This window comes from Cokeromyces recurvatus (genome assembly GCF_025118155.1).
Source record: "Cokeromyces recurvatus strain NRRL 2243 chromosome Unknown BX663scaffold_62, whole genome shotgun sequence".
Taxonomy (NCBI): Eukaryota; Fungi; Mucoromycota; class Mucoromycetes; order Mucorales; family Mucoraceae; genus Cokeromyces; species Cokeromyces recurvatus.
Window position 1 is genome coordinate 1 of NW_026251448.1, and position 11,660 is coordinate 11,660.

At 28.4% G+C, this 11,660-nt stretch overlaps 3 protein-coding genes across 3 annotated transcripts; 2 read left to right on the plus strand and 1 right to left on the minus strand.

Annotated features, from left to right (window-relative positions):
• Nucleotides 1–1,873: 1,873 nt before the first annotated feature.
• BX663DRAFT_556708 (uncharacterized protein) lies at nucleotides 1,874–2,184 on the plus strand (the record flags this gene model as incomplete). Its single annotated transcript, XM_051531734.1, has 2 exons — nucleotides 1,874–1,891; nucleotides 1,951–2,184. 2 exons carry the CDS (start codon nucleotides 1,874–1,876, stop codon nucleotides 2,182–2,184), a joined length of 252 nt encoding a protein of 83 aa, XP_051377441.1.
• Nucleotides 2,185–5,399: 3,215 nt separating this feature from the next.
• On the plus strand, nucleotides 5,400–8,878 carry BX663DRAFT_528239 (p115 like vesicle tethering protein). Its single transcript, XM_051530144.1, has 12 exons — nucleotides 5,400–5,598; nucleotides 5,655–5,774; nucleotides 5,831–5,878; nucleotides 5,941–6,136; nucleotides 6,188–6,375; nucleotides 6,441–7,041; nucleotides 7,098–7,447; nucleotides 7,507–7,822; nucleotides 7,888–7,950; nucleotides 8,077–8,213; nucleotides 8,276–8,510; nucleotides 8,577–8,878. The coding sequence occupies exons 1-12, from the start codon at nucleotides 5,428–5,430 to the stop codon at nucleotides 8,669–8,671; spliced, it is 2,520 nt and encodes an 839-aa protein (XP_051377442.1). The 5' UTR covers nucleotides 5,400–5,427; the 3' UTR covers nucleotides 8,672–8,878.
• Nucleotides 8,879–10,659: 1,781 nt separating this feature from the next.
• BX663DRAFT_528244 (uncharacterized protein) lies at nucleotides 10,660–10,924 on the minus strand. The gene has a single exon (XM_051530145.1). It carries the CDS (start codon nucleotides 10,913–10,915, stop codon nucleotides 10,706–10,708), a length of 210 nt encoding a protein of 69 aa, XP_051377443.1. The 5' UTR covers nucleotides 10,916–10,924; the 3' UTR covers nucleotides 10,660–10,705.
• Nucleotides 10,925–11,660: the final 736 nt, after the last annotated feature.

Here is an 11,660-nt window from a genome sequence, read left to right on the forward strand (position 1 = left end):
ACTAATATTGCTCTTCAAGTCTTGAACACTTAGGAATAGTTCAGCTAGGCGATAAAATTGGAAATAATACGACAAGAAAACTTTTTGCAAACAGCTTGGTAGCTTCATCAAATGATATAATAAGAACAGCACAAAAAAACATATTTGAAAGTCATAAAGACTTTTACGAAGATATATTTATTGCACTGGTAATATATATTCAATATACAGATGTAAAGTATTTTTGGTACTAAACATAATACAGGAATCATCGCTTGAAGGCTGTGAGGAATTATTACTGAGGAACTGCTTGAAAGTTAGGAAAACGAAGGATATCTGCTTAACCTTCTGTTATGAATCACTTCTTATATTGTAAGTATAACCAGTACTACTCAGTTGATATTACGTTTTAAAACCTTTACTATTAAGTGTTCAGCAGGTGTTCATACTTGGTGGATTGGGAAATATAGAAGCAGTTTATAATTTTCGCTTGATCTGGAGAATGCTTGATACAGTGGCAAAATCACAAAAAGGTCACCGATTTGTACCCGGCGAAGTTTGTTTAAATGCAATCAAGAATGAATTAGCTCACCGTGAATTAAGCCTTTCAAGCTGCTTTGAGTATAAAAGAATAGGAAAGAGAAAACAGAAAAGACAAGTCTGTGAAAGCTCGATATAGTTTATTGAAAGGAAAAATATTGCAAAAATTGTACAAGAAGAAAATAATATTAAAAAATGACAAGGGTTATCAATATGTTTTGCAAGGTAAATGATATTAATAGAAGTATGATTTGGATAAGTGAATACTGCTATAATAAAGCATTATGTGTAAATATTGTCAGTGTAAATGTTGTCAGTATAAATATTGTCAGTATAAATGTTGTCTGTGTAAATGTTGTCAGTATAAATGTTGTCAGTATAAATGTTGTCAGTATAAAAGTTGTCAGTGTAAATGTTGTCAGTATAAAAGTTGTCAGTGTAAATGTTGTCAGTATAAAAGTTGTCAGTGTAAATGTTGTCTCCGAATAATTCTGTATACAATAGGATATGTTTTTATATTTATTCCTCCTGAGCTGCCACTATTGCTAAAAATATAAAATATTATAAATCATTATTTCTAGGGTCTGGGGTCTGGGGTAAGCAATGCGTTAATATTAATTCACAGTGAATATTCCAGCTATAACAATAATACCAAATATTTATATGCCACTATTATTATTATTATCTTCTGAGATATTATTACATAACAATATTGAATATTATAGATGCATATATAATATATATGACTTGTATACATAATTATGTAATTGCATATAACAGTCATAATCCTATTGAATTCTTATTATTACATAATACAATGTATATAATTATTTTTAATGCTCGATTACTCTCACAATAACTGTTGTTAAAACTGAATGTAGAATGAATATTATGCTGTGAAATACGATATACTAGTTTTATTTGATTAACCTCTTTATTATGTAATAAATGATGGTTTATTTCTATTAACTTAGTTGTAAGGACGACTACAATCATAACACAAGCTACTACAATGCTGATAAACTGATTATAAATGATGAATATAGCGTTGAGCTTGTATTGCTAGAAACCTCAGGGCCATTTGGTGCTTGCAACGACAAAAAACTTAGATCACATCAAAGCTGCGTATGGATTACTTGCTATGTTGCACACTATTGACTACAGATATAATTATGCAGATATTGAGTTATTTAAAAAGTTGAAAATCTCTTTTGTTCATGCTGCTGGAGACAAGATTAGATTATGAAAACTCAACTTAGCTACCTCTGGACTTTATATCTTAAATCGCCAAAGGAGTTGCCAAGTTCCTATAACACACAGAAACAGCAAAGAAAAGCTCTTGAATGTTGTAAACATGATGTGGGAATTGCAGGTATGATTTATTAATGTTGATAAGTTACTATATGTATTTTTTCATTGTTATTTTTTCAGAAAGTGGTAACTGAGTCATCTGCGGTGCTAAAGTCTATTGAAAAATCACATAAAGAAAATGAAAAGATTGCCAACATAACCAAATTGGAATCATACCTTGGGGAAGCAGTTGATGTTAAGTTACCTTGCAGTTATATATCTGCTGTCGATGATATCAATCTTTCAAGCTCACCTCTTCGCCCAGCTTCAGATTGCTCTAGCATTGAAGACCTCGATGATATGAATGTATTTTGATGATAATATACCTATGAATAAGATATCTTGAAAGTGAATAAAGTATTGAATAAAAATTCTGTTCGGGGAATAAAGCAAAGGATACTTTGAAAACTTGTATAGGGTTTATTGTATCAAAAATATGATAAATACTTTTAGCTATGGAAATGAGTGTTGTATTTATATTTTTTGTCGAGCAAGGGTTAATCCTAGTCTTGTGAGTTTATCCATGAGGGTCCCGCTGAGAAGATGATGAGAACGAATGATAAATGACTGTGATGAGTAATTCAATTGATGTTGCAAGGGTATTGGTATGAAAGGGTACATACTTATGCCATCATGGCAAATAACAGAGAGATTGTTTTGTGTAGAGGTAAACGTTCGGTAGTGACTTCAGGTATCAATAAAATCGAATAGTGCTTGGCCATACGTTATAGCTCCGCTGCCTCACACAATATCTTTCATCCAAAGAGTTCTAATGTTTGCTTTGTACCTTTCTACACTAGGTGTTGCCCTTGTAGTCTATTAATTGGATCTACTAGTCTTATTATCCTAATAAGGCCAGTATGGTCAACAAAAATACAACTTGAATTTAATAGTTGTAAATGAAATTATGAATTAGGATGTCTTAGCTTTTAAAAGCAAAGAGGAGCAGAGAAGCGATAAGTATATTGTTACTTACTGTCTCACGAATACATGGTTAATGTACTATATGCAGAAATAAGTTGCCATAGTGCTTTTAAAAGTAAATCATGTGTAAACTAAAAACACCCAAACAGCAAAAAAAATTAATTGTAGAATGAAGTACTATATTTCAATAATTTATTCTTTATGATGCTGATATGAGCAACAAGAAAAGAGAATTCCAAGTAATTATAAAAAAAACTAAGGATGAGGATTATTCATTAAAACATGTAAATGTTTGCCTTATAATAATAAACCTAATCTGTGCAGTTATCATCTAATCATAAACCTGATTCGACTAAGTTCATTTGAATGTCTCTATATATACTGCTGCCTTCAATTATCTCTCCATATGAAAGACTCGCGCATATTAAACGAGTTTTCTAGTATGAATACAAAGTGTCATGTGCTTATTTATAATGTCATGTTTCTTGATTAAACATGCGGATCATAAACTTATTTAAGGAACTCTATCTAGATTCTTTTAAAACTCTCTTGATCCACTTCATAAAACAATATTAAAAACTTCTAACACTTTATTATCTATAACATATCTTATTTGGTCGTAACTGTCACTTTTCTGATTCGCATCTTATCTCAAACTTCTTTAACAATTCTTATAAATACCCCATCAATTTAAATTCATAAATAAAATAATTGACTTCAGAACTATTGTTCCGTCTCATTAACTTTATTATGTCTTTTTATCATTTTTATTTAATAATATTTCTTTATTTTGATATTTTACAAGTAATATCACATTATGTATCCTTAGAAATAAAGACGAAGGCATAATAAAAAAAATATCAGAAATAGATTATAAATGATTAATTGAATACTGACTATTCAAAGATAATTAGAGTAATTAATTATAAGCTATTTGTCTATTTCATTTTTAAATCAAATACATGTGTATATGTATATGCTTAAGTATTATTATTTAAGTTAAGCTTTGCTAAGTTATTATGAAAGCAGTTATGTGTAGAAATTAAAGATTAGTGTTTAATGCATAACACTGCAATAGATATATGTATCAATTGCTTTTATCTTTATTAGTTAAAGCTGTTTAAATATAGCTCGTTCAATTAAATACAGTTCCAACAGTTATTATTGCTGTATAACTTGATCCAGGAATATTTGTGCAATTAATAACGATGAATGATAATTTTAGTTAAAGGAAAATCCTTTAAAGAATTATGTCAACTTAACGACTATGATTTGAGCAAAGGATAATATATTGGTGAAATATATAAAAATGGATATTGTTCAATAAATCAGGTGTAAATTAGATAATTTAGACGCAAGTGCTAGAGTTACTAATATAGAAGCAAAAAATTGAAAACGCGGAAAAAAAAATTATAAATACTACACAATAAATAGTACAAAAAATTCGATTAGTTGCAGATATACACAAATAAATATACTGTAGAATCCCTTTCGTTAATTATCAAAATGGTATTTCCATACCAAAAGTTATTAATGCTACTGGTATCGTCAGAAGAACTGATTATCAATTAGAACACCACAAGGTATCCTACTCAAAATAACTTCAAATATTGTTGACCAGCGTACAATCTACACTGTTAATAATCTAGTTATATCTCTTACAGCAATATATTAACCGATAAAATTTAAACACACACAATTGACTATTAGCATGTCTATATTTTATTGCAATATAAAGCATAATTATGTATTATACTTTCAAAGACTAGAGAGTTCGACAAACAAATTCGATTTAAATGGCGCTTCAGTAAAAAGAAAAAAGCTTGTACAAATATGTTTATTGGTAAATATTGATCGAAAAAAGAAAGGACTAACAAAAATAGTAATGCTATCTTCTAGGGAATTAATTACCAATATACTGTTGAGTATTCATTCTCAAGGTATCATTGTTTTTTTTAAAAAGAAATCTATAACATTTTTTGGGATTAGGAAAAGAAAGACGGTTAGAAATGCACCAAGAATTGACACTAAAGCTGAATACTATATCCATTATCTAAACGACATATTTAAAGCTTCAAAGGATTTTATTTAATAATAAATAATGTGCTTATTCATAAATTAGCTACTACTAGAAGCATTGTTGAAAATAAGGATACAAATGTGTACGTTCACCTTTATTCTCACCTTTCATAAACTCACCTGAAGAATTTTGATCGAAAGCTAATTCATGCTTGAAAGTAATTTTGAATAGATATAAAGGTTGAAGTAAATGACTTTTTTTTTTGTCAAAAATTCCGAAAAATTTAGTAGTCATCAAACATCTATCTTTATTTTCTTATTATCAACAGAAGCGAGTAATTTTATATACCTGAAAGCAAACATATAACGTAGATAATTCTACTTTTTTATATACTATATTCATTTTACTAATATTATCCTAATTCTATAAGTTGTTGTATACAAATAGTCGCTGCTAGATCAACCATTATTCTATGTTACTGGCGTAAAATTATTTTTCAGGTTTATTAAATTTCAAACTCAAACATTATTTCACATTGTGTTGTGCATTTTTCAGCAATATACTTCTCTTTTTTTCTTTTTTTTTTTTTTTTTTTTCCTAGTTTATAAATATCAATGGATTTTTTAACTAGAGGCTATACCGCCTTAAGAGGTGATCGGGGGCAGCCTCAATCTGCAGATGAAACAATTGAGAAGCTTGCAGATTGTCTAGAGACCGCGACTTTATTAGAAGATAGACGTGCTGGTGTATTAAGCTTAAAAGGCTTAGTCAGAGATTGGCCTGAGGTTAGCTAAAGTTAATTGTTATTAATAATCCATTTATTTAATGCAACCTTTTTTAGGAAGTAGGAAATAAGAGTTTCCCAGGCCTAATCAAAGTTTTACATACAGATTATAAAGATGTCGACATTACGAAGTCTCTGCTTGAAACAATCATAATATTATGTACTGTCCAACATCAGGTAATAGATGAACATGGAAAATATTATTATAAATACATTAAAATGTTAGTTATTAGCATGACAAGGATGATCGAGGATTTAAGTTTACGGATTACTTCATAGAGGTAGCATATACAAAAGTTTGTATAGAAACATGCAATAGCTAAATTTATTTATTTTCTAAAAGGATTCTCGTAATGTTACTATCCTGTTAGACATTCTTGAGGAATTTGATTTTTATGTTCGTTACAATACTATAAAGCTACTATCAACGTTATTATCTAATAGAAGTAAGCGTATCCAAGAGTGCATCTTAACTAATCCAATGGGAATTTCACTTCTAGTCGACATGTTAGACGATAAAAGAGACATTATTAGAAACGGTATTTTTTTTTCTTTTATAATTTTAAAGTTTTAACATTTTAAATCATTAGAGGGCTTATTATTATTGATTGATTTGACTCGAAACAACACTGAAATTCAAAAGATTGTTACATTCCAGGCAACTTTTGAAAAATTATTATCTATTATTGAAGAGCAAGAAGGAATTTCGGGAGATATTGTAGTTCAAGATAGCTTAACTTTAATGCATAATCTATTAAGATATAACGTTTCTGATCAGGTAATTAATATACATCTATGTGTGCACTTATAAATAAAATTTTTTTGACTATAAAGATATTATAGGTATATTTTCGTGAAACAAGTTGTATACAGCAAATACCTGGTCTTTTAGGTTATGTTGGAGACACTGATGCAGATCATGTGCCATATTCATTTGAAGACTGGCCACCTCAAAAGATTGCCAATACAGTTCTTGTTTTACAATTAATTCGTATTTTAACAGAACCTGATAGCAGTAGCACAGCTATCAATCAAAAAGTAATGGTACAAAGTGGTATTCTCTTACCAATTGTTCAGCTAGGTCTTTGTTCTAATGCGCCTTCTATTGTTCGTACCGAAGCTCTTTATGCCATAGCTTATGTTACCGCGTCTAATATCGATAATCAAGCTATGTTTGGTAAAGTTATGGTTGCAAGTCCTCCATTATTATTAGAAAATGAGCAAATTGATCCTAATGCTATAGCTGGTATTCCTCGACCTGCTATGGTATCTCTAATTTCCATTGCTGTTGTCAATGATCGTGGATATTCGTATAGCTATTCGAGTCGTGCTGCTGCTACTTATGCAATTTATTGTTGCCTAGAGGAAAATCCAGATGCTCAGCTTGTTTTGGCATCGACCCTAAAAATACCTCCTGAAGATAATGCAAATAGCCAATTTTTAGGTAAAATAAGTAATTATGTTAAAAAACACACACATTATACTTATTATTTGTTGTAGATAAACCACACTCTGCCGGATCGCTTCTTTTAGAAACTATTGAAAATTGGGAACAGTCTTTATCGGATCCTTATAAAATCTGGTTTGCATGTGATATTCTATCTCATATCATAAGGGACAATGAAAAAGCCAAAGAAATTGCAGGTGGTATTGTATTTGGTGATGAAGCTAATGGTGAAGACCCAGTCCCCCTTTTGCATCAAATTGTTGCCCAATTATTATTATCTACAAAAAATACATCTACTAACTTACGTATACCAATTGGCTATTTATGTTTATTATGTACATGGCTATATAAAAGCCCTACTTCTGTTAGTCTATTTTTGACAGAAAGTACACATGTTCAATTTGTAAGTGTATTAATTAATTTATGGTTGGTATTAATAGTGCTAATACGCCTTTTCCTTAGTTGATTCAAGAAATGCAATCTTCCACAAATGATCCTACAGTTCAAGGCCTCATTGCATACTTGTTAGGTATTGCATATAAATACAATGATGATCCATCAACACCTTTAGATAGAACTCAGCTTCAATCTATCTTTTCAAGTCGATTAGATCAATTTAATAGCTTATTAGCTCGACTTCGAGATAGTCCTGCTGTTAAAAATGCTCCACAATATCTTCAAATTTCAGCAGAAGATGAATCTATTTCAAATTCAACGCATTCTTTACCATCGTTGATTCTTGATAGCGTCTTTGTGGAATTGTTTAAATCAACTTATGGTAACATATTAGTTAACACATAATATAAACAGAAATACATTACTTATGACATATCGCTTTTATAGAGAATATTCAAAAATCAATCAAAAAAAAGCCTTCTAAATTTTCTAAGATAGAAAGTAAAACAGGTATTTATAAAAAAAAAAAAAAAAAAAAAAAAAAAAAAAAAAAAAAAAAAAAAAAAAAAAAAAAAAAAAAAAAAAAAAAAAAACGACCAAATGAGTAAATATACATAATTTTTTATGCTTTTTCAGGTTTGCCTATGCCTACTGGTTCAATTGTTACAGATGAGGTCATTCAAAATTATAAGAATACAATTGAGGAACAAGTTACGCAAATCAAATCTCTTGAAGAAAAAATGGCAGAGCTTGAATCAATTATTAAAACTTTGGTAAAAAATTTGTTTATAGTATTACCTAAAAATTTTACTTACAATATTAGTTACTATATTAGAAAGCTAATGATGAGATAATAAGAGAAGAATTAGTTACTGCAGCTACAGATAATACCAACTTGAAGCAATATATTTCAGAATTAGAAACAAAATTAAATGCTACTGCTTCTCAGCCAACACCTATTAATGATGAGCAAGCTTTAAAGATTACAGAATTAGAAAAAAAAATTGAAGAAGAAAAGGATAAATTTATGCAATTAGAAAAAGAACAAGAAGATTTACTTGTTTGTATGGGTAAGTTGTATTTTGAAGATAAGCTTATGAGACTGGAGATATAATATTTATATTTACATACAACAGGTGAACAAGATCTTGATATCAAGAAATACAAAAAGAGATTAAGAGATTTGGGTGAAACTGTTACAGACAGTGAAGATGACGATGATGAAGAGTGATTTGGCATAATGAAATTATTTCTTTAATTACATAACTAAGAAAAAAAAGAAATCTTACTTGCTGTATATGGATTATTTCAACAATCAGCTTCTACAAAAATACATTTATTCAAACATAATTAAATAAAGATAAATACTTTTCTTATAATGAAAATAAATAATTTTCAAGTAGTTTATTTAAATTTTTAACAACCACTGTTAACTAACTAAAAATACACTAAATATGACTTGAAGTCATTATTAAACATAAAAGATGCTTTCTTCATATCTTAAAAAAATACAAATATAATCCAAAAACATTAATGCTAAAGACATTATAGTATTACTTAATTGTACATTATTTCACAAAAGTGGTCCTATATTTAAAAAAATAGATAGAAAGACCAACCCAGAACGTTTCTTTAAGTTTGCATGGCTTTCATAAAGACATTAGTTGATATTTCACGACACAATTTTGAGTCCACTCCACCTTTAATCTTGGCAATAAAATCCAAGACCCATACTGAGTGAAATAGAGCACAACTCTATAATAGCAAGCTTCCATCGTTATCTTTGTACTTAAAGCCTGACGTTATGTTGTTGGATGAATTTATCTTCCTCTACTTACTTCTGTATCTTATCAACTAAACTTATCCTATTGATATTAATGTCATAGGCTATTGCTATCCTGCTGACTGTTGTACGTAAGATATCTAAACTCTTCAATATAGCTTTATGAGACTCTTTAGCATGGAGTTTAACTATAATATATATATTTTTTTTATTGCAAGTGTGGAATAACTACGATAAATATGAGCAATTATTCACAGAAAGAAAGAAAAAGAGTGAGAGAGAGAGATGGATTATAAAATAGTTCTGAACTATTATTGTGAAAACTCTCTGTCTGCCAATCAATATGTTTAATTAGTATCTATAATCTATTAATTTGTAGGTACTTCACTTTTGCATAAAAATTGTGTGATATACTAATATCATAAGACTTTACTAGATATATCAATAGATCTTAGAATGAGTGAAATATAAATTTTTATTTTATTCATGCAGTAAGTTCATGAATGAATATAACATATGTTCACTATAACTTCAGCTAAAATGACTATATTTAAAAACAAAAAAAAATCAGTCTTATCTTATCCAATAAAAAGTATAATAATGTAAATGTTTCTACTTCTTAAGGCTAATTTGTAAAAGTAAATTTTAGTTGCAATGCTAAAACGCTGCTTTTGTAAATCCAATATGAAAAATACTGAAACTATACTTGGCAAATCAAAAGAGTAAATTCGTATTGTATATGTGAAAAATAATTATGAAAATATAATATATACAGGCTCTTATCTCCTTTTCTAATATTTATTCATATTAGATAGGAATATTACTGTTAGTAATAAGAATATACGCTATGCTATAGTTAATCTATATATTAGTTGTAGTTTTAACATTTCTAATAAATTATTCTTCTTTCAATAATCCAACCGACGACTTTACCTTGTAATTTTTTATTTAACACCCGGCTAACAAAAACCGATCGAAAGATGCAGAATAGAGGAAGAAAAGATGAAGCGAGCCGGACAGCCAAATATATCACGTGACCTCACTGGAGATAAAAGTCTACTTTTACAATTGTGAAAGTAGACTGAAAGGTGACCTTTCATTAAAGTTTCAGTATACTTTCACAATTGTAAAAGGTGACCTTTCACAATGATGCCATTAGACCAAGTCAGTCTACTTTTACAATTGTAAAAGTAGACATTTTACAATTGTGAAAGTAGACTGAAAGTAGACCTTTTACAATCATGAAAGTTCACCTTTTACAAAATTTTGCTTCATAGCTCAAAGCTTCTATTGGATTACGCTTCTTTAATCTTCGTCATTCCTTTACGTTTTTTTACTCTTATTGGCCTTTACATTCAAATTAAACGTTTGCTTATTCGTTATATTATGATACATTTTAGACTTCTTTAAAATACAGTAGATAATGGAGCTTATATTCTTTTTCAAAATACGATTTTATTTATTTTCGTTTATTATTTCCTTTTACGATATATAAAATATTATATTATTATATACTATAAAACGCGTAAAAAAATATATAAAAAAATACATAAAAAAATACATAAAAAAATAGATAAAAAATATATAAAAAATATTTAAAAAAATGTATATAAAAATGTATCCAAAAAAATAGAATAAATACGCCATGGAAAGGACCGAGATAACGCGTAATAGAGTCATTAAGAGGACCATAGATAGCTTCTTTCATAATAGAATTCTTCCTATAATAAAATAAAATACGATTTAGTCAATGAAAAAACAAATAAATTATATTTTAGTTTCTTACCATTAGAAAAGAAGTTATCATTTCTTTACACGTTAACGGCCACCAAAGCAGAATAGTTTTTTTTTCACTTACCTAAATAAAAGATAAGAAAGATTAATAAATATTTTACGCGTTTAAAATAATAATTAGTATGCTTATTATATTGTTTACCTTTTATTTGTAATCGGTCACCACAAGAGAAAAGGCTATAAAGATAGACCTTTAACGCCTAAACAAAAAAAAAAGTTTAGTTGATGTTATCATTAAAACAACTTTAGTAAGATATAAAGATATATTTATGTTATGTTTACCTTATCTTTATTATTTACGTATTTTATATAATTCGCTATTAGTCATTATAAAAGGCAAAACGCCAAAGATTCAAAGTATACAGTAAAACTATTTGAAAAAAAAAAAGATATTGATTAGAATATAGTTTTTTTTTTTTCTTTAAATATAAAGAGCTAACCATGTTCATTACATGTTCGCCGGGGATAATCAAACCGTGCTAAGTTACTTACCAATTGGATTGTATATCATCTCAAGTCATTTATCCTAAGTACTAATTCAAAAAAAAGAAAAAAGAAAAAAAAGGAAAACAAGAAGGAAAAAAAAGAAACAAGTAAAAAGAAATAAAGTAAAAAATTTTTTAGAAACAAAAAGTCTTATTAA